The following is a 27358-nucleotide window of genomic DNA, read 5'->3' as shown; positions in this document are numbered from 1 at the left end:
GTGCGCGGTGCGGGCGGGTGCGGCCCGGGCCGGGGCGGTGCCCGTAGCCCGCCGGCGGCGCGCGGGCACCCCCGCGCCGGCCCCGCCCCGCGCCGCGCGGGCGGTACCATTCCCGCGGGCGGGGAGAGAAGCGAGCGGGCTGGGCGGTACCACCGCGCCGCAGCGCCGGGGGGGGGGGGAGCGGGGGCGGCGGCGTTCGGCGGGGAGAGCCCAGCCGCAGCGGGGGAGAGCGCGGAGGCGGGCGAGGAGCGGCCGCAGCGCCGCCCGCCAGCAGGTACCGCGGCCTCGCCGCCGGGTCTGGCCGCGGCGCTGGGGGGGAGCGCGGGGGGCGGCTGCCCGGGCGGAGGGGGAGGCCGCGGCGCCGGGAAGGGTGTTGGCTGCCCCGGGCCGGGCCCGCGCGGCGCGGGAGGCTGGAAAAGGCCCTGCGGGAGCGGCGGGGCCGGGCGGTGGCCGCGGGCTGCCCCCGGCCGGCGGGTCCGCCCCGAGGGGTGTCCGGGGAGTCCGGAAAGAGCTGGAAGCGGGCGCGTCCCGCAGCCGAGGCCCCGCCGGCCGGGGAGCTCCCGTCGTGCCGCGGGCAGCGCGGCGGTGCCCGGGCGCCCCGCAACCGCCCTCCGGGCGGCCCTGCCGTCCCCGCGGGGCCTCGGGCGCCCGTTCATCTGGCCGCGAGCAGCGGCCGCCGCCAGGCCGGGGGGGTGCGCGGGGGGTTCTCTCTCATTTCTTTACTTCTTCCTTTTCTCACCTAAAACTTACGCTTGGTTTCGGGCGTGCGGTCGGACCGTTTCGTGGTGATGGGGTTAGGACGGACGTGCGTGCGCCCGCGCGCTGTGACAGGGATGGGTTTGGAGGTGCTCAAGGTCTTTCGGAAAAGTGCAAAGTCATGAGATGCTTCTTGTGACATGCTTCGTGGGTACGTTGCTGCTTCCCGCACCCATTTCTTTTTTTGACAAAACCCACTGTTATTATTTCTGCTAATCGCCGAGGTTATCAAATTCTTCATTTTTTACCTTTGTCTTCATCAGAAAGACTGAAAAGCGTCTGAGTTGCATATATCTCATAGTCAACAAGTTCAGTTTATGCTATAATATTACAGGAACTAATCCAAAATAAGCTTCTTATCTATCCCCTTGTGCTAATTATATGGAGTTTGAGGATATACATGTTGTCTTTTATTAGGCTGATTATTTTAGGTTGGAAAGTAGATGGATTTTCAGACAGTCAGGCCCGTTTTCATTCCTGAAATAGGAACACAGTAGGCTTCAAAGCTAAATACAAGTTGAGGAAAAAAATGCATAGAACTTAATTTGATTATTTATATAATCAGTTTTTGAAAGGGTAGTAAGAACAATAGCTCTTTGGGAGGCAGAGGGGGTATTAGGAAAGAAGGGAAAAGGGTGTCAAATGGTCTAGAGGGAAGAGACATAACTAAACCTCTGCAAGTTCACTGTAAAAATATTAGGAGAGATGGAAACAATCTTCTGAGTCAGGGGTTTTCTTATATCCAGTGGAGTTCTGTATTTTAGTTAAGTCTTTTCTTTGATGAAGGTTTTGTGTTTTCTACTGAGAATCCGAACTGGGAGATCAGAGCGATTTCTCTGTGAAAAAATGGTTCCCCTGCGGTAGCTGGGTGTTTTTCCTCCTTTGCCAGTTGTCAGCACAAATTCATTCTGGTTCATAGGGGTTTCCTTGCTTCGCTTTCATATTTACTGCAAGAGCATCTGATGTGCCTTCCAGAACATAGTATACTTCACTGAGCATGAAGAGACGATCCAGAGATCTTGGTGGTTCTCCTGGGAGTAGGTGGCATTTGGGGTAGCAGTGGAAATGTTTGCAGCCTGCTAAGTTACTTGAGCGTGCAGGGGAGACCTCAGGAAGTCTGTGCTCTTAGTCTGCGCTAAGTATTGAAAGTAATCTAAAAAGATAGTAACTAATCTGACAGTCAAGTGACAGATACATTAAATAGAGCCATTGGTTAAAGCTGGGAAACTGTGAAGTAACGTTAATGAGAGTCATATCTCTATCAACAAATTAAAATGAAACAAACCATCTGACAAAGCCTTAAAACCGAAAGTCTTTTAATGGGATGGGACTCTTGAGCTTTTTCTGTGATGTTTGTGATTCTAATGCGTGATAGTGTAGGCAGATTGTGGTGAAGTTAACTTGTGCTGCCGTAGGATAGATTGATTTATGTTGGAAGAAGGTGCTAGCAAAAAGAGAGAAATTGTATATATGAAAATATCTCACTGTGTCTAATATGTCAAAATATAGGCAATATTAGATTATATATTATTTCTCTAAAAGTGGAAGCTTTTACAGTGGATAATGTAGATGAGTTACAAAGTATTAATATTTTGAGAGTGAAAGCCGTATAATAGTAAATATTTCTTGTCTATTAAATCATGAAAACTTGGGTTTCAGGTTACAGGGATGCCCTTTTCTGTATGCTGTGAATTGATATCATTAAACGAGTGCTAGGAAAGTTGGTCTTGATTGACTACTCAGGTCATTTAAGTGTTAACTAGAAGGCTGTGGGCTACAAATGTAATCTGCTGTATTTATGTTGGGTAATGAAAGTTTTGACTGTGTCTTCATGTTCTTTAGTTGAGTAGTAATGTATCTAGTGCTTAATTTTTCCAAGTATTTTAGTTTCCCAAACAGTTTCTAAAGAAAACCCTGGTACTCCTGAAAATCTCATTAGAAAACCTTGCAAGAATATTTTTGACTATGAACCGTGCATAGTTCTTTTCTAGAATATTATGCAACTTTTAAAAATGCCGCAAAATCTATGAATATAAGATCTTGAAGGTGAAATAAAACACATAATATGCAGTGTATTGTAAATCTTTCTCAGTTACTGTCTTCTCTGCTGGAATCATAAATTAAGACTGTATCACTAAAGACAGGGTCATTTGATTTATTGTTTCTAATCTCAGGAGTCACTTTAAAGAGTCTCCCCAGACTAGTAAGAAATCCAGAATCTCTGAGCTTGACGTTTAATACATGATCATGGAATGTAGATATTTCGAGAGGGACAATGATGATACAGAGATTTGGGTTTTATTTATTACTGTCTGTAAATATCAATGCACAGATTAATGCAATTCTTAAGTGTCTAGAACTTCTTTTTTAGAAAGCATGTATAACATTACCAATAAAATTTTTTTCTAAGGTCCACCAGAATTTTTCTTTAATCAGTCACAGACCTGTTACTTACTTCATCTTAACAACAACTAAATTTAATTATACACTTATTGTGTTTTTGTGTGAAACGTCTGTATTTTGCAACCCAGTGTTTTGTAATAGAATTTATGTGAAAGATGCTTAAAGAGAGCTAAACCAAATGATCATGAAAAACATGAATATTTGCTGTTCCCTTAAAGTTGTGGTTTGATAGGGATTTCCAGATAACATGGAGCAGTGCCATACAGAGCTGCAGCTTAAAAAAAATTTTTTTTTCACTGTTTTGGATTGTGTTAATGTGTGTAAACAGTGAAGCAGTCCATGTTTGCAGAGAGCCTGAAGGAAAAGACCAAGAGATGAACTTCTTAGTATTTTGAATAGATGCCAACTTGGATGCCAGTTATGACACTTGATGTACTGATATTGATGAATCACAATAGTTAAAGTATGGGGAAGTATCATACTGTGAAGATTGATGAGAATTGGGCTGCAGGTTTATAAGGAACAGAATTAAATAATATAGATGGGCATGTAATAACAAATAGTTGTATTATTCAATGAAGAGAGATTACAGGTTTCACTTCCCTTAAGCTTCTAAAAGTATGTGAAATGCTGACATTGTAGAACAAGTTCTGATTCACATACTAGAACTCTTGCAATTTGTTTCCACATGAAAAGACTTAAGTAGGAAAGGAGGGGAGAGAAAGAAGTGCCCTGACTATAATATAGAGCAAAAAGAGTTTTCAGGTTAAAGCTATTAAATAAAATTAGCTATCTGGAGGCTGACTGGTTTTGCCAATTTGCAGAAGCTGTAGTTTTCCCTTCTTCCTTATGTTGGGTCTTGGACAAATGTTAATCATATGGACCTTCATCATAAGCCAAATGTTTGAGTCATTGTGAATGGTACTGTTCTGAAACAGTATTAAAAGAGCTGAGTAATGTTAAGATTTAAATTATTTTGTAAGATTTAAATTTTTAAATGGGGGGAGGAACAGAACAAAACAAAATCATCAAGTCAATCCTGGGATTGAACTTGTTTCTTAGAAGAGATTGGACATCTCGGAGCCACTCCTGATGACTGGCTGTGGTTCTTTCCTGTCTTTGAAAAGAGCATATAAGCCCCTCACGGTAAGCTGTGGGATCTGTTGGACATCTTGAGTCCAACAGTTGGACATTTTCATAGTATAATTAACTCAAGTGGTTAGCATTCAGTTTGCTCGTCTGTGTGCAAGGGTTCCCTCCAAGAAAATTGTATTTACTCTATTACTGCCCTAACAATCTGTAATTGCTACACCTGTATTAGAGGACATATCCTGTGGCTGTTTGTACTGAAATATTCTCTTGGACCTGACTGGCAAAGAATCCTAGGATTTGTTCCTTTGGGGAATGTTGTGAGAGCTATAGAAGGCTTTTTGGAGATCTCTGAGCATTTGAATGTCTGGAGGGCCAGAAGCAATAACGTCATGTTTACCTGCTTCGTCAGTACTGCTTCCAGATTTGAGTTGCCTCTCACAGAGTACCTAAGCAGTTTCAGGATAATTTGATGATTTGATTCTTGTCGGGTTAATATTTGTGTAAAATTCTGGTGCCCTATATCAATTTTTTTACTGCAGCAATTACTCCTAATGTAAACTATATTAGTGTCACTTTCTGTTTGGGTGGGAATTGGAATGCAATTTATGTGATATTTGTACACAGTTTAAAGTCTTACATTAAAACTAAAGATTTTTATACTAGTATGTAATATTGCTATAACACATTGAGTATTTAAAATTGATTTTGTTAAAAGAAATTATAGTTGAAATAAGGCAGTATTTTTCTGTCTCATGACTGAATGCTTTAAGTGTTTGTTCACGTAAACTTACTTTATTCCAAGATTGGAAAAGGAGAACATACTTTCTTTCCTTATTTCAATTCTTGATTTAGATTGAAATTAATCATTAGTAAGCTGAAAGAAATATTCAGATTGCATATGTAAGTGCTGCTCTTGTCAAAATCTGATTTAACACTCAGTAATTCTAGAGCCTCTAGTGACTTTGATCAGTTTTGGTTATTTGACTTAAAGATTTGACAGTGCAATGTAATGTCAGAGTACTAAAGGAATAATGTAGTTTTAAATAGCCTTATTTTATTTATTTTCCTGAAATTATAAATGAAGTTTAAGCACATGTACTTATCTTGTACTGCTGTGCTAGAATGTAAACGGCACTCCTTTATATGCACCTTTTGGTGGGGGGAGGAAAGAAAGTAGCAGAGTTAATCAAGTTTTGTGGCCCTTTCAACACCTGGAGAAATAGGCAGGGTTCAACAAACGGTATGGCAGCATTTCCAAAAAGACATTAGGTCTAGATGCTCTACAATTTGAAGGAACTAACAGTGATTTTCGTACAGCTTTTCTTCCTTTGGGTAGGTAGTGAGGACATAGCAGGGATGTCGGATCCCCAGCAGTGCTAGGGGAGAGGAGCAGTGGTGCACGTGGCAGTGTTGCTGCATTTTATAGCAAAGAATTAGAATTGAATTAACTTTATCTGGAATCTTTTATAGTTTCATGTTTGCCATCATAGTTTTGAAGCTTCTGGTTTGAATTTTTTTAAAGAGTGTTGACTTTGTATGCAGTGTTGTAACAAAACTTTATAAGTTGAGTTACTTAGACCTTGATATGTCTTCTGTTATTCCAATATTTACTTTAATCTGGACTAAATAATTTACTGATTTACTAATGCAGTTCCATTTTTTCCTTGTGTCAGGGCTTTATTTAAAATGAATTTGTGAAAAACTTCAGACTTCCTAAAAATAAAGTTTTATTTATATATATATATATCCCTCTTTATATTTGCATTTGAGGAGAATTATGTGAACTGTTGATGGTAAACATCTCTGGTCTTTTATTTATTTTTGTACCTCTACTGACTGACATGAGGCAAGAAACTTCTCCATTGTGGTTGCTCTTTCTAGATTCTTTTAGTAGCTTGGATACACGGTGTCTGAATAAAAAACAATCCAAAATACACAGAATGAAGTGTCCAGGAAGTAAAACCACTGCTGTAGCTGTACTGTTTTGTTCTACAAACAAAATATTGATCTCTGAGATAATGTGACAGGAAAAGGGGAAACTCTTTTATTTAAGAAGCAGCCTAAGAATGGGAGCAGGAATTTTTTTATCGCAGCAGGATAAAATGTAATACAAGTTCAAAGAAAGAACACTACAGTTGAATATGTAACTCTATCTACTCTTCACTGCTGTTCCCCAGACTTTACTGAAAAGCAGCTAATTGGGGAAGGTCAGGTAGGTGGAGACGGGAAGTCATTAAAGCAGGTTTTTGCTCATCTATCAAGTTTGCTACAAATGCAGATAGATGGGTGTCAAGAGCAAAAACAGGCATTTTAAGAAAGGGAAGAGATGGAGTTTTTTCCTAGTAGTGTTGATTCTGAAGCTTGAGCAATTTTTTGTTCCCAGTCTCTACAGAAATGGTGTGGCCTTGAATGGTAGACCTTAGTAGTAACTGACAGCTGAAAGGGCAAGGTCCTAAGCAAACAGTTAAATTGCTTGAGGGTTTCATTGGAAGTGCTAATGTTTGCTTTTGCATTGAGTCAGATAGCATTTTGCTTTGTGCTCAGCTTCTGAGACCAGGAATTCAAGAATATCTAGCAATTTTTACTAATCTTTCAGTTACAAATGGTGAGGAAAACTCAAAAATAGGAGTACATGTATCGCAAATCTTAAAAGCAAAAGATGCACAAGAACAGATAATAGCATCTTTCTTAAGTGTTTGGCACAGTTCCTTTTTTTTTTCTTTTTTTTTTTTTAGTAAGTGACCTTTTGAAAAAATGCAATGCTACATGAAAAGCATTCAAATAATTCTGAAGAGGATAGATTCAATGTATCAAATTGTGTTTCATCACAAATGATACCTGAAGTAGTTGTACAGTGCACATATTCTGAATCCTATACTTTCATCAGTGAGGGTCACAAACAGTACTTAAACAGGATTTTCACTTTCTAGCACAGGTTTTCTAATCATTCAGTGGCTCTCTGTAAAGCTGAGTTTTTCTGATAGATTTTAAAGGCCTAAGGTAATATATATCTCTAAAAAAATGTAGAAAAACCTACTTAAGTAGTCTCAAGTCTAGTCTGGGAGAGAACTTAAATTATGTGGCTTATACTCTCAAATAATTGACCAAAAACGTGTTGTGAACCAAAAGCAGAATTAAACTAGACCTGAGGGCAATAGTTTTATCTGGTCTTTGGATAATCAGTGTTGTATAAAAACCAAATGCTTATATTCCCTTGTTTTGTTATGAAAGAGTACAGCTGTATGCTAAATGTTACAGCTGCATAATTATGTGAGCTGCATAATGCCTCGCTGTAACTTCGGTACCATGGGAGTGTGTGTGTGGTGCTGAATGGTGAGGAGGAGGGAAGGGTGCCGAAGACTACGTATAGATCAGATGCATCTTTTTTCCAAGTTGGCTGATACATTTGAAAGGAAGCAATGTGCATGTGTAACTGGTACTGCTGGGCTTTGTGGTCTTTGAGTGTGCCAGAATGCTCTACTTCAAAAAACAAAGCAAAACAAAACAACCCCCCCCAAACCTGTCAGCCAGAAATTTTTTCAGTCCAGTGAACAGTCTTCTCGTAGATTTGAAACACTTACTCTGTAGACAATATTAGTTTCTCTTAATGTGTCTCTTCTTCCCGTCCCCTGACTTCAAACCTGAAATTTTCTATCTGCACACTGTATTCTCTGCATACTGTGCAGCCTGCTTGTACTTGGAAAACAGGAGGCTGTTTAAATAATCGTATGTGCGTGTAGGTACCAGACGAGCTTTTCTGTGCACAACATTTTGCTTCGTCCCACGTTTTGTTTGATCCTTCAAAATGCAAGTGTACTGTGCCATTTCAGTAAATATCGAAGTACTAAACCCAGAAAAAATCGATCTTGTTCAGAGATAGATTTAAATGGTCTTTAAAAATGACTTCAGATTGTCGGCCTGTATGCAGTGCACTTTGGATAGCAAAACGTACTAGAATAACTTCCAGGTATAGCTGAATATTTGTAGATGCAAATAATACTGTTTTATGGCTCACTTTCTGTGTCTATCTGTTCATTCCCCAGGAAAAAATGAAACTGTCTGTCTTGTTTCTCAGGGTTGTTTCTTCTGGTGTCATTAAGATCTTTCTTGTTACTTCTTATGCGTTCTGGATTGCAGAACCAATGTTAATTTGTTCAGTAATGGAATATCCTGTGGTCTGTGAACCAAGTGTTCACTGGAGAATCATTTCTGTAGGCATGAAAGACAACATAACTTGAATTTCACAGAAAGTTCTGATTGCAGGGAGTGTGATTTAAAAAAAAAGAAAATTATTTTTTTGCTTCTGTACTGAGAAGTTTTGACCTGGGAGTGGAGGTAACAAATACAAGATGCAAGACTATTACTTTTAGAAAAACAACTCTTTCGGACTGTGAAATATTGGTGACTTCCTTAAATTCCTTTCTATGTTTTTTTTCCAGCCTTGCATTTAATACCTTTTCTTTTTTCGTTTTGTTACGCCTTTCTAGAATCAAGGGTGTGTTGGCAGAGGAGTAGGGACTTTCTGTGCATGTTCTGTGAATGTACGTGGTTTAGATTCTAGGTTGAGTTTTAGAAATAAACTCTTATTTATCTGAGCTTAAGATACCAGTCCAGTAAACTGTCCATTTATTATATGAAGGAAGGGTAAAAGTCTTACTAAGTCCCTGATAATGTTTTAGTGGTAAACTTAATACGAATTACTTCACTCTAATTTCTCAACTGCAACTTCCTGTGGCTATTTTGTGACTGCTCTTACAAATTTAGTATTTGTCACTCTATTTGTCTTCCATGGAAGCATTAATCAAACCAACGATCAAATGTGGAGATGGGTGCTGTAATCTGCTAGAACTGATCAGTGCGTGGATTTGGTTTCTCATTTAAGGGCTGGGCATGCGCGGTGCTGCTAAAATGGCATGGAGTGCAAAATCTAGCAGCGCTGCCTCGAGGCACGTTAGAGCGCTGTTTCCTCTGCCCTCCTGGGTTAGTGAAAAACACTAGAGATGGATGCTTTCAGTACTGAAGTGAATTCGCATATTTATGTTTATCTGGCTCCCATTTCTTCTGTTGGCACCTCCAAGTAGTTACTGCAATAAATGCAAACATTTTTTGTGGCAGGCTTTGTTTCAGTGTTATGTTAAAATCGCAAGCTAAGTAACTATGTATCTGTGTGTGTAAAAAGGCTTATATGAAGTTTAGGGGCCCAGAGTGTTTTGGTGGAGGAGGGAGAGAGCAATATTGTTGATTTTAAACCACCTCTTCCACCTAGTTAGTGGGTGGGGTTGTACTGGTGATGTAACTGCACCGTGCAAGTGGGAGCTGGCACATGAAGAGGAAACACTATATTCATATCCCACTAACTTTTGTGTGCTCATCAGTCTCTCTTGCAACCCGGCCTCTCTAGCTGCGCTTTGAATTTTGTGCGCATACCTTCAACAGTTCCTTAAAATTCTGCATGAATATCTGTAAGAGAAATGGATATTTAAATAAGTTCTGCTAATACCCTTCCTCTTGAGAGGCGTTGGTTGATTATTTCCTGTTTTTGTACCAAAGCTATAATGGAGACATATCACTTTAAAACACTTCCAAAATGTGCAGAAGTGCAACAATAGCAGTGACCTCAGCGAGCAAGGTCACACCCAGGCACGCTTCCTGTTATGTTCTTGGGGAAACCGAAGCCTTGCTGAATATTGGAGAACTCTCATTTACATGAGCATCTCTGTTCTGAGATCTGAGTAATAATGGACTTGAAGTTACAACCCCCAAATTTAAAACTAAATCTGAAGGAAAAGATTCAGTTTAGGACTTTCAAACTTGTTTTCTAAATGGTAACTTCTTCTTTTTTTGTAATTAACTGTTTTCTGTTTCTTTAATGAAATGTCTAAGATGTTACTCTGCAACTAATATGAAGTGGCACCTCTCAGAAGTGTGTTATATATTAGGGATATAAGGAAAGAGATGCACTGGAGAAGTTTGTAAAACAAGAGAAAGGCACCTGCAGGCACAGTTATCGCCTTTATGTAGTGTTGTTTGAACTTACACCTTTGTCTGTTTGGATTTGGTAACTGTATTAATTGATTTGTATAAAAGCTTTTCGTTCTGTCCTCCTTGCTTAATGATGTAAAACTGCTACCACTTGGAGCAGACAATTTTTGGAAACTTGAGCAGGAGATAAGGTCTTTGAGAAACGAAGGGGAGACAGCTTGTGGCTAAGATACAGTAAAAAAGAAATTAAATACGTGATTTTCCTCAGTGAGTGTGTGTGTGTTGTCCTTAAACAAGTTTACCACAGTAAATATAGTACATAAAATTCCAAACAAGGTACTTTTTTTTTTTTTATCCATGAAGGTATGCAACTACAGTACAACATTAATGCATTTATGTTTAAATAGCTGTTAAGGCAGCAGAGATTGAGATTTTACTTTACGTAGGGCTTTGGCCATTGTGTCAAACTTTATTTAATTTGAATCTGTTCTTGAATACGTCAAATCCATTCAGACTATTACGAAATAAAACCTCTGGTATGGTTTTCTTATCTATTCATGGCTTTGGGGAGACACAAATGAGTGGGCAAATCTGCCCGAGTCTTTAATAGTTTCACTAAATGGGGAACTGTTTTGTCATTCTGTTTGGCACATCTGAATATATAAACTGTTCTTCAGTTTATGCTGTGAGAGTTCAGCTTTGTAGCAGGAATCCCATCTTCTAACACTGTTTAGACAGCAAAACGTGCATTCGCTGTCATCAGCTACAGAAAACCAGCAGATAACTTTACACAAGCAACTTCGGCATATAATGGTTTGCTGGACCGAAGCCTGAGTTTGTGTAAGCGAGTTACCAATATAGCTCACTTTAAAAAGATCTGGAGTATCTCTTGGTGTCTTTTTCCTATATTTAGTAAAGTGCTATAGTTAGCATTCCTTATGTTTAGCCACCTGTGTGATCACTTGTGAGGATGATCACATGAAAGCTCTGTGAAACCTCATGTCTGTCTTCCTGCTGCTATGTGGTTATTGCTAGCAAGATCTTATTTCATGAGCTTAAAAATTTAGAGCTGGCATGTATAGCTAAGCACTTACTTGAATTCTCAGGACTGTGTTTTTATATAAAATAAAGTTTTTGCGTGACTAGTTCTTTGGTGGATAGCTTGTAAGAATTTGGTCAGATGGAGTATTCTCCTGCAGTCTCGTTAGTCTCTATATTGGGTACAAAAATAGCAACGCTTTCTTGTGGAGCGGGGTGTATTTACCCTTCTCTAGTGTGCTAGTTTTTTCTCCTGTCTATATGGAGCTCTTATGTGGGAATATGCTTAGCTTGCCATGGCAAGTGAAAACACGTGTTTTTTTTTTTCTTTTTTAAACCAAATTGCTTGGCATCTTAGTTTGTAAACTGTAATCTTCTCTGGAGCAGAAATAGCTCTACTTCTTAGAACTTAAGGTTCCTATCATTACATGTCTGACTACTCTGTTTCTAGCAATCTGCCAAATATCAGCCCATTTCCTGGCTTTCCAGAGCAGAGTCTGCTCTTTGCCCCCCGCCCCGAGTCAGCTTTCCGTTTCAGCGTAAAGGGTAGTTAGGAGTTCCCTTTTTGGCGTATGAACTCCCTGCCACCCAGCTTGTGTAGACACTGTGTCCTCTTGTGCTTCAGAGCACATTGGCTTAGAGGTTCTGGGCTTGGTGATTCTTTTTACAGTGAGTCCTCAGTCCTATCTGTAATGAGTTTTCTGAACGTTAAGTTCAGAGCAGATGAGAGAAGAGTGGTGTTCCAGTCAAAATGTCTTAGTGTTACAGAGAAAGTACTTTTGAGACAAGAACCTGTGGTAATTTGCCACTACCTTCCCATATAATGAAGAATTAGACTGTTAGCAGCTAGTGAATCAGGAATAGCATAAGGGATAATTATCTGTGGAGCACTTGAGCCTGCCAGTGGCTTTCTTGACACTAGATACGCTGCGGAATCTTACTTAGTTAATTATTTTGCCTCAGGAGGCAGTTTATTTTGGTATCAGTAAATTCACTTGAGTACAAATCTGCTGAGAAAAATTATACGGCGGTACAGTTCAGCCTGTAAACGACATTGCTGTTCTGAGGGCAAAGATGGGCTGCCTTGGTTACACAATAGTTATTACTCACAACTAGCTCCCTATATTGTTGCCTCTAATGGGAAGCATGTTGCGTCCGTGACCCCGTTTCCTAATTGCCTGGATGCTTTGCGGTAGTGCACCCCCTGGCTATCAGTATCATTAAAAACTTCTCCCACTTCCCGTTGCCCTTTACCTCAAGGCCTCTTTGCTGTTGCAGATGATATTATTAATCATGTATCATACACATCATGAAATGCATGTAGGGAGAGGCATCTGGCTTTTCTGTAAGGATTTCTGCCTACAACTGTTGAAAAGCAGGTTGCGTTGATATTCTGCATTTAGGATAAGATAAATTTTTTTCCCCCTCTATCTACATATTTATTAATAAAGATTAACAAGTCAGAGAGTATATGTTATTTTACCTTCTGTCTCCTGAGATGACAAGAGGAATGCTGACTTCATGATTGCTCATAGCGGCCTGGGAGCAATGCCTGCCTTGTGCATGCATCTGAGGTCTGAGTGTTGTAGAGCTGGGCTCATGTAGAAGTCCACATGGTTGTAATCAAGAGTTTTCCAGGCCGTGGAGAAAGGCTCCTTATTGCGAATATTTTGATCTTCCTGGAAGGGAAAAAGAATAGCATGTGTTCTCTATAACCCTGGTACAGGTCAGAGCTGAATGCAAGTGAAGTTTTAAGTAATTTGTCGTGTGAGAAACCTTTGTGATGCAGAGATCACCTGCTCTTGCAATCCCTATAAGCCCTCAGAAAGCAGTCCCAACAATTAATCTGACAAATCAAATTGTTTTAAACTGTCTGGTAGCATTTGGAAATGGCACACTTCAAGGCCGTGGTGATGACATGCTTCTCCACACTGAAGACAGATTTATAGGATGTCGCCTCTGACTTGCCTTTCCTGCCAGTTGTCTCAGTCCTGTGCTCTTGCCAGGGTTCACTGGCCACTTCACTCTTCTGCTTAGAGGCAATATTACCACAAGTAAATCTGATCTCGGTAATGGTCTACACACATAACTACTTCTTGTCTATGGCTTCCTCTCTTTTTCTCTATGTAATTGCATCACTGTAGCATCAAAAGCATTAAACTAGCCGACACAGCTCTATCTGTGTGCACAAATCCCAAATGCGGGCTAATCTTTTGCATTGCTGTCATGATCATGGCACTCAGTAAGAGGTTCTTACCGTAGTTTGACACACTACTTGCTGAGTTATTGTGTATCAGGAAACCAGTCCACAAGAGTCTACTGCCTACCCTGTCCATTTCTTTAATTTCTTCTTGGCTTCTTTCTTTCTTTCTTTCTTTCTTTCTTTCCTTCTCTCTCCCTCTCTCTCTCTCTTTGTGTGTGTGTGTGTGTGTGTGTATATATATGTATAAAAAATATATATAATTTTTAATTTAAAAGTCCCAAATGGAAGTATCTGGCCCGGTGTACTGGTAAATACTTTATGGTGGATGATCATTTGAACGTGTGAGTAGTTGTAGTGAGAACTACGTCAGGCAAGTAGAACAAAGAGTTCTGGACACGCTTCAGTTTAATAGTTAAACTGTGCACTTGGTTTGTTTACTGTAGTATCCTTGTGTTTACATATAGCTTAAGAGTTTGCTGTTCAGCTGCTGCAAACTGGGAGTATAATGCACAAAGCTAGAATAATTCAGTTACAAAATATCCTAGACTGTTTTTAAGAACCCTGTGATGACTTGGAAGCTGTTGTATTCGTTGAGATGTAGATTGACCTTGAAACACTGATGGATTTCTGCTGAGTAGTAACACTGTAATGACCTTGTGAACATTAAATTATAGTGAAGTTGCTAGGACTTTTTGGCTAAAGCAATGATTTTCAAAAAAGTGTGGTCAGGTCCTTATTTGTTGTCTTTTAATTTGTTTAGGAATTAATTTTTAAGATGAGGGTGGCTGGGTGGGGAGACTTCTGAAGCTGGATTATGTCCATGCAGGAACTTGTACAGGTTTAACACAATTTAAAGCTGTTAAACTTAACAGCTGTTTAGCTGCTGGTGCAGCTGGCTCATGCAGAAATGGCATTAATGAGCAGTACTGATATTAATGATGTCATTAACCCTGACTTTATGGTTGAAGTGCAGAAGGGTCATCAGCATTAGAGTGCCAGTGTTGTGTCACAGCTGATTTCTACCTACCAGAAGAAAGCGACCCTGACTGTAACTGCTTGTGACCAGCAATGCACGCTTCCAGCTTAATAGTTATGTCCCTTTTTTTAGGACAAACTATTTTCTGCATTGAAGTTACTGTTCACAGAGCACTGAAGTACCTGGCACATTGTAGGGCAGAAGCTGAGTTTCCTGCTCTGAAGATTAGAGATATATCAGCTTTTCTTTTAAGAATCTTTTTATCTGCTGTTGAAAATAGCACAGAAGACTGCTGTGACTTCGGCAGGTATCTTGGCTTGCTTGCTGTGTACATCTGAATCCCTTGTTTTGTCTGTGTTACTTTTGTGTGAGCTCTAGAAGGAAAGAGGGGGAAACGCTTTAAAAAGAGGGTCATTTGAACCTGTCGGAACTGGAAGCGGGTCTATATTTCATAGAGGTAGAATATTCCAATCAAGTGTATTAAAATTGTAATTAAACTTCAAAGACTATAAAGGCATGTGATTAGCTTGCATGCTAAAGTGATTACAGTTTTTAATACTCTATTTTTGCAGTCGGACATTAGTGTTGATTACTTCTTTTATGCCTGCTCTACAGTAAGCAGTATTAAATAGTCTGGGCTTCTGAATTAGGAGGTTGATTGCAAATAAACTAGTGTCCTGGAAGATTCCCATGGATTGTAATGTCTTTGTAGTTGAACAGAGCATAGGTTTAAGGAAGGCAGAGCTGTGAACTTTATAGTTTGCCTATGCATAGTGGAAAATATGGGTTAGGTCATCTTGTCACCATTGTGCTCTTGCCAGTTATGACATTGATTCAGAGCTGATCCAGTTCATGTACGTTTCTGGGTTTATTGCTAAACGGACTTTGTGCTATCTGATGAAAGCATGGAGATCCAGTTGGGGGGGGGGGAACCCTTCTTGAGTAGCAAGAAGTTTCATAGCTCTCAAACACTTGTGTAAGCTGTAAGACAGTCCAGGGTTGATTATCTTTCCAGTAAGTTACTTCGAACGAGAAGCTTTCACTCTTAACATCTCTGTAAAATGTCATGCTTTATAGATGGAAAAAAACCTTCCAGAATCTGTCTTTTGGAAAATGTCAATGCTGAAGTGCAAAGAACTGATAGCTAGACCAAATAGAGGGATTTGCTTAGAGATCTGTGGCTTACCAGACACCTCCGTAGTCATTTTTTTCCCTATTTTTTGGCCATTTTTGGTGGACTAGATTAGGTGGGCATTACTGTATTGGCTGTCATGTTTAAATTGAATAATTAGCATATATTTTAAAAGCCTCTTCTTCCCACTTCTTCTTTCCTTTCTTCTCTTAATTTTCATTCTATGAATAGTATTTTGAATTTCTTCTTTCTTCTGTGAGCCAGAAGCGTTTTGGGGTTTTTAGATGATGTAAGAAAAGGAAAAATACAGATGTTCCTGGTGTGTTTGCATTTTTCATGATAGAACAAGCAAGTGCCTGGCTTGTTCTTGAACAAGATACTGGCTCATTTTACATCAGCTGGGAGGATATTGAACTCTAGACATGGGTGAATTGAAAGGTCTCTGTACTGTTACTTGACAGCACTACTCTAGTGAGGATAAAGGAAAACTGCTCTGAGAAAACTGTCCAACAAATAACGAAAACTTTCGCTGTTCGTTGACCTTTTTATTGAGATTACATTGAGTCCTTGTTCAGATGAGAACAGCTCTACACTGCTGTGGGCTGCACCACCATGAGGATGCTTTTATGGATGTTTTCATCTTTACTACCCCGTCTCACCACGTGGGTGCTTTTGAAGTGCAATCATTTTGACTTGCCCAAAGAAAATATGGGTATTGTAGGAAACCTGCTATTTCATCTGTAGTCTAGGATTAAAGCTTTCCAGCTTTAATTAAACGTAAGATTTCTGTGGATGTCTTGTACAAAGGTGCTTGTATCATAGCACTGTTGCGCTTAAAGTTAGATGCTTAAGAAAAGCATTGTAGTCTTTGCTCTCTGTTGCCATCTTGGGGCAAAGTCTGATGTTCTTAGAGGTTGGAGGTGGGGAGCGGTGCTGCAAATGCATTCACTAATGCTTTTTTATAGTACAGCAGGTGTTTCTGTTGACAGTTGCTTCAGTATTCACAATATACTACATTTAACCATGCTTTTCATGGTAATCCAGGAATCTGAATAACTTAGGTCTTGCTAAATTTTTTAGACGATCTATTTGGAAGCATTTTTAAGGGCAGAGTCAATTTGTGTATAGGGTTAAAAAAGAAAAGAAAAAAAATGGGGGGGAGAGTGATATTCAGACTTTTTTCTTCCCTCTCGTTGGCAGGTTTTCTTCACCAGTGCAGTGTGAGAAACACAGATTGAAGAAGATGAGTGAGCTGGAACAGTTACGGCAGGAGGCAGAGCAGCTGCGAAATCAAATCAGAGTAAGAATTGCTACTTCCTTATTCTTCATGACAGCATTCCTACTTTAAAAGAATAAAGCCTAAAGACCATATTTATCACACGCTGCTGTTTGAATAAGAGGAAGCCTTTGAAACTCCATTCATAATATTTCTGGATAGAATGTTTTATTTCCTATTGAAGTTTAGTATATTTTTGTCACTCCAGGTATGTGTGTGTGTTTGTGCAAATTTTTTATTTCTGATGGGGGGGGGGGGGAAGGGGGAAGCAGCAAACTGCTAGGACCTAGGCACACCAAGATGAGATCAAGGGTATTAGGAAAGTTTATTTCTGTGCTGAAACCGACCACTATGTTGTCACTCTTCTTGATAAGCATGCAGACTAAAGCACAGCGTGAGGGAAAACTTTACAGGGTAGGTGTCACTTCTACAGGCCCCACTTCTTTGTTTCATGACGAATTTATTTTTAACATGTGGATCTTCCCACATGCACTATGTTTTTGTTGAAAATACTCGTTGTAGATAACTGAGTATTAGCTGCCATGCACCAAGTCAGTTTACCAGGGAACTGTTGCAGCTCGCCTGTAAGATTCAATGGTGCAGTTCTCAGGAGAAAGAACAGTACGTAGCACAGTAAGCGTAAGAATCTTCATAAGTCTTTCTTTTGTATCAAAATTTCCTCTTCCTCAATATGAAGCATTTATAAATTTGTGTGGTTTCTATGGAAATGCTTTATTAGCAAACATAGTCCAATCAATTAGAACCTGCAGGTTCCTTAGGAACCTATTTCATGCATTCTGCCTTTTTTTTTTAATGTGGCATCTGCTGGCACCAGTTATTTTGTGATGGTCTGCTGCTTTGGTGCGTTGGATATTAGGCTGCTTTCTATTATCAGCTGTGCAACACGCATACTTTACCTGTTAGGGGTTGCATATGGTTAAACGTTGCTTTCATGGTTGTTTATTCAGTATCATTCAAGCAGAGGTTTGTGTCCTGTAGTTGCTATTTAACTCAGTACCTTGATGGAAGCCAAGCCAGAGGTCAGTCAGTGTTCCAGCACTAAGTACCCCTCCTAGCAACTCTGCAGAAGAATGCAAGTAAATTTTAGTTTAAAATATTTTTCTTACGTTTAAGCCTTATTACAGTATTGCAAAAATATCAGATATATGGAATTTTTCAGTTCTTCATCTACATGATGTGTAAAGACTTTCTCACCAGGATGCGTAGAAGTGGGCCAATCTGTGCTTGTGTAATTCAGTCTTACTAATCAGCCTGGTTTCATGAGAAATGGGGTTGTGTGAGGACAGAGATACCCAGCAAGTAAGAGAGCTAGACTGTTTTGCAGGAATATTTGGGTTTTCTTAATAGCATAAAATTCTGATTGTCTCTCTATATAAGGACTTCATTTTGTGGTTTTTAGAGCAAATTAATGTTTCACTTGTTAAACTGACCACTCAAACTTGAAACTGGATTTAGACAGATGTAGCTGAGTAACCATGGCTATTTCCATTGGAGTTTATTGGCTCTGCATTGGCAATGTGCATCTTTGGATATGATTGCAGAAGATGCCTTATGCTTAATTCAAACTTCAGATTAACATGCAATTTAAAAAAATGCACCCAATGACTTAATCTTTTTTCAAGAAACTTCCTAAGTAATTCACTCTCTTATTTGTGTAGATAACTATTTATCTTGTTTATTAAATCATCACACAGTTTTCTTTCTAAATAGCTGTTTTGGTCTTGATGGGAGAAGAGTAAGAGGCTAGATACAGAATCTTAAAAAAAAATCAGTTTATGTCTATATATAATCTAGTGGGTTGGTAGTTTTCAGGAACTATTGTTCGATGCAATCCTAGAAAAGATGTGGGATAGCTAACAGCGTTTGATATTTTCTATTTAAGTAACAGTCTGCTGTTTTAGTTACTTGCAAGTCTTGTTTTTTGCTTCATACTTTCTCTAACAGTATAATCACAAAAAATCAACTTTGTGTTTATGAGTGAGTTGTGGTTATCATTGTACCTAGCAGCTTCCTAAAGGAGAATAAACTGCAGTGTGTGGCTGCCAGTTTCCAAATAGACTTTTTATAGTCTCTAATGCTTTACAAATATTTAAAGATTTTTTTTAATACAATATCTAGCTGATGTGTTCACCTTCGCCTCAACGTGCGCTTCTTACTGTCGTTGCTCCTTTCTGTGCACAAATGCACTATGCTGGATGGATAAAGTAAGACCACATGAATTTTAGTGCAAGAAGTTTGAAACGTCAGAGAATGATGAAGTGTTAGATAGCAGGATATAAAGGATTGCTTTGTAACTAAAGTTGATTCCTATTTCTGTCTATAATAAAGTTCCCATGTGATGCTTTTCCTCACTTTGAGATTTGAAATTCAGGATATGATTTGCAGAAGTTTTGGATAATCTGCCCAGTTGCATCTGAAATTGAATGAAGTTTTGAACAAATAAAATACTGTATAAAATATTATATAAACCCCTGAAAAAAATAAATGCTAAGAGTATGTGTTAAACTGTAGGGGCTGCATGTTGATCAAGGGAATAGATTTTCTTACAAATTTGCATTTTCTACCATATGAACTGGAAATATCTACAGTTATGTAGAAGAACATTTTTATATTTGATGTTAAAGATTGTTATGCTGCATATGGGGAAGTGACAGTTAAAAATGTGGGAATTAAAACAGCCTGTTAAACTTTGTTGTGCCTGCAGCTATGCCAGTCATACGGGAAGTATTAGACAGCCTCAGGTATAGGTGTTGCTAATAGCTCTTTCTTTAAAAGAAAAAATCTCTCTGGTCAGTTAAGATTACATCCAGAATTCATTTTATGTTGAACATCTTCAAGTGTTTCAGCTAAACTAAACAATTAAAGCTGTCTAAAAACCATTGTGTTTCTTCCTGTATATGAAGTAAATCCTGTATGCTAGGAGATTTGCTGCTCTGGTTTTTTAAACCCCACATGATTTCAGACAATGTTTTATAAATATTTCTACGGTTTAGATACTTAAATAAGTTGAGATGACTTACTACACTCTCAAGCTTGCTTTCTGTGAGGAAAGCTGTAAAGGGCGGTCAAAATAAGCATACACCAAAAGGTTTTTAAAGCTGAAACGTCAAGTAACTCTTAAGCAAGATGTGAAGATTTTTAAGGTGTTGTCCTTCATTCAGACCTATTTCAAATACATTGGTGCAATTCTAAAATGTGTGAGTATTGTTTCCTTTCCTTCTCTCGAAGGGGGCACTGTCATTAGTGCACGTATTGAACACTTTCTTGGGGTGGGGGTCACACAAAGTAGTGGTGAAGGAGCCCATACATCATTTGTTAGATGTGTTCATTGGTTACAGAAGTCAGAAGGTATTCTGAGAAATTGCAAGAAAATAGAGGGGGTTTTGTTGCCGATAATTCAATATTACTGTTGGTATTTTTATAATTATTTGTGCTATAGTTTCTAGTGTAATTCTAAGCCAGTTATTTTAAAACCATGCTTCTCATATGTGGCTGCTGACTGAGTGCCTATTTTTGGTTTTTTTGAAGGCTGGAGTCTGAGTTGCAGGAGTGCTGTTTATTTGCAGTTGCAACTGAAGTCAGGTTTTGCAAAGTCCTGACTGTTGCAAATTAGGCTCAGAAGTGCTCATTTGTTTAAGGTGTCCAGTCTACTACTCTTATTATACAAACGAAAAACAGAAAATTCTTTTTTATCTCCAAGAGTTGTTGTGAAAATAGTCTGTGTCTTCTCTGTAGGGTTGAATAATGTGCAGAAAATAAGTCATAGGACCATACAGTCTGAAATAAAAGCAGAAATATCTCTAAGGAGACCTGAGCACCATCCATTCAGTGAACCAAAAGAGTCTGGTGCTTGTAGAAAAGTAGCGTGTCAGTATTGCAAAGAAAGGCTGAATGAATTCAGTTCCTTACCCAAAGAAGAGAAGATTCATGGGAAACCTAAGTCTTCCAGTCCGTGAAAGGCTTCTGCAAACAGTAGCTATCCTGAATGTCCAGGACAGTTAAATCTAGAAGAAACTGGCTTAAGATGCAACAAGAATTTTAGGATGTCAGTTACTTTGCAGCACTTTGGATACTAGGCCATCAGAATAAATTATCAGATTCTCCTCAGATAAAGTGTCCATCAAAGGAGGTGTTAAAGAACAGGGTAGAGTAACATCTACATTAACAGGACAACCTACACTAATGTTGAGAGATGGGCTGGTTGATGGAGGATGGCCTGGTGACGTCCCTTCCAGACTGAAGGTTTTAAAATGCTATAATGTATATGCAGCTACCCTGATTTTGTCAGCTCCAAACTTTGGAGTGCTGACTGTGTTCTTACTAATGTGGTGGTGTGTTTTTGCACTCCTCTCCCCCTTCAGAAATCTCTTTAAAAAAACAAACAAACAAACAAACAAAAAAACCCTTAAAATTAAGACAGATTTATTCACTTTAAACAATTCCTGAGTGTTTGACCCCTTATCCATTTCTTCTGGAAAGGGGAGTTGAGCTGGAGATACGAGTGGCCAAATTAACTGTCCTTTTAGTTTCATAGTTTCCTTGCAGGAAAACTGAGTCATCAGTCCTACCTGTTCCTCCTCGGTTCTTCGCCAGCCTAGTTTGGGGTCAAAGATGGTATTTGCCTTGTCCTTCCACTGTAGCGTTTCTCAGCGATGAGACAAGGCCTGACTCTTCTGATTCCCAATTTTGTGTTCTGCACTTCATTTCTGAGTGATAGCATTTGCTTTCAGCCAAGATAAAGCTAAATCTAGCCTGTACAGTGTCTTAAGCTAATCTTCTAGCAGCCCTTTGTTTGTGGTGTAAATGAAAATGTACAGTGGGTTTATTTGGTTTTGTGGGTTTTTTTCTTCATTTCGTATGAAGTACATCAGTAGCTTAAGTTACTGAAAGCTTGTGGTCTGTCCCACACCCTAAATACAGGCTGTTAATTCCCATTTTGCCTCTCATGACTAGCGTTGTCGCACCTGTGATGGCAAGGTGAGTTTAGCAAGTTTTGTGCTGGATGAGGCTCTTGTGTTATCACGTATGAGAAGTTATTTTTCTGTTGGATGAGTCCCTCCCTTGGGTGCACTGAATGCATTACCACGGAAGGGGAAGGAATAAAAGGAAGGGCGAAGAGGCTGGGACTTTAGGTTGGCTTCAAATGCCTTCAAATCATGTATTCTCTGGAGAGTGAGACTCAGACGGCTGGGGCATGGCCCATTCTTCATTCTCTCCTCCCTACCCCGCTTGTGTGGTCTGGGGCTTTAGGTTCCCTGGGCCGTAAAACATGTTACGGTGACAGAAAAGGTGTATTGCAACATAAGTTGTAGGCTTTTGGCTTTTTGTATTTTAAAAATTGGTGGAGCCCAGCTTAAAGTTATTTTCCCATTAGTCACTTTTCTCGGTTGATGCTCAGTGTTGCATTTTAGACTCAGATTGTTCTGTTCTCTGTTTCAGGATGCAAGAAAAGCATGTAGTGACACAACTCTTGCTCAGGTACGTTCTCGATTCTGTGTATAGGCTGTTCATTGATATTAAAAAATATAATACTAAAAAAATAAATAAAGTTCTGCTTTGAAATATCAAATGGCAGCCACCATGCTTTAAAAAGTAGCAGTACAGTAAATACTTGAGGGTTTTCTTCCATGGCTGTTGCTTGAAAAACTTTAAATTTGGTAATCAGAAATGGCCTCTGTATTAGATACTATCTTCAGTGACTTTCCGAAGTTTCAGTTACAGCCGTTACGAAGTATGTTACTGTGTCTTCTGTAAAAATCTGTTTTCCTCAGTGCTACATGGAAATAATGCTGGGTTGTTCACTAGCATTTTTTTAACATTGCATGCCAAGGTAGTTTATTTTCTATCAGTGTTCAAATGTATTTAGTTATTTTGTATTTTAAAGATAGTCCTCAGTATCTCAGGGTTTTGTTTTATTTATTTTTAGATCACAACAAGTCTGGACTCAGTGGGTCGAATTCAAATGCGAACAAGGCGTACGCTTAGAGGTCACTTAGCCAAAATCTATGCTATGCACTGGGGATCTGACTCAAGGTTCGTACAAGTGGTTGTTAAATCTACGGCTTAAGAGTTAGAATTAGGATCCTCTGTGTAAGAATTAATGTGAATTTTGGGAGCTGTGTTGTCTTGGTATCCTCACAGGGGGGATCATGGACCATGACTATAGGCTTTTTGTTTGCTTTTAATTATATTTTGCTTTTTTAAAGCGAATGAGGATTGCGTAGTAGTAAAAGAAAAGGCTTGAGTGATAGGAGAGGAACTTTCTTTGCTCGTACCACAGACGTTTTGCCTTTTCCTCCTTTTAGTTTAAACTTAAATTCTCCGAATCTATTTAAGTGGAAAGTGTCTGATGGGGAACGTTTTTGGAATGATGGGTATTGTAATTTCCAATTATATAACATCTCTATAACAGAATTTTGAGAACATTACGAACAAAATTTATTTCATTGAAAAAGATTTTTGTATGTGTGTGTGTAGCAAGTAAAGTTACCTAGTACCCTAGTAGGAAGGGGCTCTGTTATGCCCCTTTGTGAGTGTGGGAGTCTTTAGCAACTAGTGGTCAGATATTAATAGAGCCTTGTGTTTGGTTTTCCCTCATGTAGTCCAAAAAGAAATATTTCTAAAACCTGCCCTCAAGATTTTTTCCCCGAATTGTAGTATTCATCGTTGTGTAGCTCTACAGTTAAAATATTAGTATATGGAAGATAAAAGCTGCTTGGAGGGGGAATTTATAAAATATGTGTTTTGAGGTAAGTTGTTTGTTCTTGTCTGTTGTTAATCGTGAGTCCCTGTGGACAGTGGGGATTCATCTGTCAGGTAATACACAGTTCTTCGCAGATTTTCCAACAAATGTTGGCCTTAAAAATTGAAAAAAAAGTAATGGGAAATAGTGAAGGTCTTTTGGAATCACTTGGTAATCATGCATGCCATATGTGTATTCTGAGAACTAATTTTTGGTTTATTTTACATTAACATTTTATTTTTGTGTTTATATTTAGGCTACTAGTCAGTGCTTCTCAGGATGGAAAATTAATTATTTGGGATAGTTATACGACAAATAAGGTAGAGTTATTTATAATCCGTAGCAATAATTCATGCATAATTTGTCTGTTTAAGCGATTATCTGTTTTTCCATGTTTGCAAGTCAAAAATGAAAAAGCATTTTTTCTAATTTAAGATTTTTTTTTTCCTTTTGTGACTAGCTGATTACTGAAGATGCGTGTCAGTTTTGTCTCAGAATTAGTTCTGTATAGTACTGAATATCTTCACTGCAGTTTGCTAGTATGGCAGCTTGTAGCTTTTATTCTCTGTGTGTATATTGCTGCTTCTGAAATAAATGATTTTGGTATTTTTAAATTGTAGAAACATACGACCTCAGAATTTACAAGAATACTTTGCTTTTTGGATTAGAGAAAGCAAAAAAAATCCCTGTCAAATGAGTAAAGTTTAGGTAGAGTGTGGAGAGGTGATCTGCTGCAGTAAACTGTCCAGTCTCCATATATTTATAATATGTAGTATAGAGCTGCAGAAGAACTGAACAAAGAAATTTAGGCAGAACAAACAAATGTTGTAAATGTTTAAGTTTAGAATAGTTTTGCTATTATGTAAATATGAAAATTTACTATATGTAAATATGAACATAGGTTGTAATATGTTTTAAAATCAAGTTACTGAAATTTATGATACAGAATCCGTTTGGGGCATTTGATCTGCTACAGTTCATAAGCAGATATGAAAGACTTAAGTAAAGCACGAGTGCTAAGATGTGGTGTAGCACTAATGAGCTCTGTCTGTCTGAAGATGCACGCCATTCCTTTGAGATCCTCCTGGGTGATGACTTGCGCGTATGCACCTTCTGGCAACTATGTCGCTTGTGGTGGATTAGACAACATCTGTTCCATATACAACCTAAAAACCAGAGAGGGCAATGTGAGAGTGAGCCGAGAGCTGCCGGGACATACAGGTCAGCCATGTTTTTGTTTCAACTTCAATTTTTTTATTACGTTAAATGGAACAGTCCCACTTCGAGGTGTGTTGTGAAATAATTTCGTTGGCTTACACACTAGATACAGGAAAACCTTAATTACTGCTTTGAGGTATTAAACTTTAGTCATTTCTCTTAGGTGTAAAACTAACATGACTGTTTTGTTTCTAGGATACTTGTCCTGTTGTCGCTTTCTAGATGACAACCAAATTGTCACCAGCTCAGGAGACACCACTTGGTTAGTTTTTGAGCTCTTGGCTTTTTTAAAATTTTTCCCCCCCTCCCCTCAATACCTTAATTTATATTTAAAACTGAAACTCTCCAATAATCCATATTTGGATTATGTGTTAATGCTCTCACTTTATCTGCAGCGCTCTGTGGGATATTGAAACTGGTCAGCAGACCACCACATTTACTGGGCATACTGGCGATGTGATGAGTCTCTCTCTAAGTCCAGATATGAGGACTTTTGTCTCGGGTGCCTGTGATGCCTCCTCAAAGCTTTGGGATATTCGCGATGGAATGTGCAGGCAGTCATTCACAGGGCACGTGTCAGATATTAATGCGGTTTGTGTAAGTGATCATTTGTATTTCCCCATGGGAAAGCGGGCGGGGGGCATAAAAGTTATAGTTGAATAAATTCAGCTTATAGTCTACTGTGTTACCTTGTTTTTAAATCAAGATATCTTTGATAGGGAAGAGATCGTTAAATTGTATATAATGAACACCTCTTCATAGAAAGCGATAGGGTCTTTAATATTAGAAAAAAAGACTTTCTAATAACTTGTGATCTAATTTATAACAATTATTATTACTATTATCTGTGTTGCATTGAAATGTTCTTGAAATCGTTTCAGCTATTTTCTTCATCAACAACTGAGACCTTAAGGGCAGCAATTCTTTTTTTTATTTTCCTTCTTTTTTTAGAAGCATAGAATGGAGGGAAACCTTGTTCAATGTGACGACATGTTAAAACTGAAAATTCTTGTTAATGTGATCTGCCGCGAGGGAATAAAATAGCCAAGCGTCCCTATCTTAAACTTTTTTGTTTAAGAAAACTGTACTTGATTTCTTCCATTGAGAAGAGCTTTCAGCAAAATGTTCTGGAAGGTGAAGTTAAAGTCAGCACTTAAGTTGAATATTCATCCTTGGAATCATTTTGTAATATTTATAAACCGGATTATATTTCCTCTGTCATAGTAACACTATGTTCTGATCTGCAAAATACAAGCTCTGATAAATAATAGGTAATGAAACCTAACTCTAAACTGCATCTGTTTTTGATAAAACATGAAAAATTATTAAGGCTGAGAAAATACCAAAAGCATGACCAGTAGAAAAAAATGCAGTTCCTATACTTAGACTAGAATCCTGAAATGTGTTGAGCTCCTTTCATTCTTGTTTCAATCAATATGGTTATTGTAAGATTGGCTTTGATTGGGAGTAGATTTTGGAAATTGAATTTCTTGCGTGCAGTCTTCTGTCTTGACTGAGCCAACCTGCCTGACCAGCTGAAGAGGGAACACTGTGCACCGCTTCACACGGGTCTTTGCGGCCCTCAGCCAGGACACAAATAGTTGCGCTCTGCTTCATTTTATAGGAGTTAGTTACATCCCCTGTGACTTCTGTTATACCACGTGCAGGAACTGGCTGGATAAAATTGCAGTCATTCAAGTGGAGTTAGTACTATTCTAGAAGTGTGTGTTGCGTAGCTGCGTATATGCAGTATATTCTTTTTAATGTCCAGATTGATGGGGATTCTTTTTGTTTTTTTTTTTTATTTTTAATATCTTATTAAGCCTTTATCTGGCCACCCTGGTGAAGTAAACCTGTGAAGTTGTTGAAATGATGCATGAACAGTGTATTTTTCTGGTGTCAAACTCCTGTCTCTTAATTAAAACTTTCAGTTTTTCCCGAATGGACATGCATTCGCCACTGGTTCTGATGATGCCACTTGCCGACTCTTTGACCTACGTGCAGATCAGGAACTAATGATGTATTCACATGACAACATCATCTGTGGAATCACTTCTGTAGCCTTCTCAAAAAGTGGTCGCCTTTTGCTAGCAGGTTACGATGACTTCAACTGCAATGTGTGGGATACTCTGAAAGGGGAAAGAGCAGGTGGGTACATGCGACTGAAATGAGCTGAAGTTTTCCATTTCCTTAGCAAAAAATGGATATTCAAAACCTGTGTGAAATGCAGAGCTAGGTCATTGTCAGTGGCACTGTTGATGTTGTGGGATCTGCTTTCTTCCTCTCAGCACTGTTTTCCTCTAGAGTGGTGTCCTTTATTTTGCTGCATTTGGTCATATCTTCCAGTTGTTATGCTGCATTAATTTTTCATCTTTATGATGTATAAGAAATAATACTAATAAATGCTCCTGTCAGTGAGGTGCTCTTGTTATTGGGCATTGACCATTATATATGTCTGTGCTGGAAGGTACCAGCTCTTGAGGCTAAGAAACAGCCTACAGAGTTAAATTACATCTCAA

The 27358-nt window shown here is 38.9% G+C and overlaps 1 protein-coding gene across 1 annotated transcript in view; it reads left to right on the top strand.

Moving 5' to 3' along the window:
* Positions 1–881: 881 nt before the first annotated feature.
* The window catches only part of GNB4 (G protein subunit beta 4), a 32539-nt gene continuing 6062 nt past the window's right edge, over positions 882–27358 (top strand). Inside the window, exons 1-9 of the mRNA XM_026113532.2 lie at positions 882–907; positions 16783–16882; positions 22319–22357; positions 22806–22912; positions 23878–23941; positions 24680–24842; positions 25035–25101; positions 25235–25436; positions 26771–26987. Coding sequence (XP_025969317.1) covers positions 897–907; positions 16783–16882; positions 22319–22357; positions 22806–22912; positions 23878–23941; positions 24680–24842; positions 25035–25101; positions 25235–25436; positions 26771–26987 — 970 coding nt within the window. The 5' untranslated portion in view covers positions 882–896. The remainder of the gene's footprint in view (positions 908–16782; positions 16883–22318; positions 22358–22805; positions 22913–23877; positions 23942–24679; positions 24843–25034; positions 25102–25234; positions 25437–26770; positions 26988–27358) is intronic.

This window comes from Dromaius novaehollandiae, chromosome 9, assembly GCF_036370855.1.
Source record: "Dromaius novaehollandiae isolate bDroNov1 chromosome 9, bDroNov1.hap1, whole genome shotgun sequence".
In the NCBI taxonomy this organism is placed as follows: Eukaryota; Metazoa; Chordata; class Aves; order Casuariiformes; family Dromaiidae; genus Dromaius; species Dromaius novaehollandiae.
Note: the sequence above shows the minus strand (reverse complement) of the source record. Positions and strands in the feature narration are given on the sequence as shown.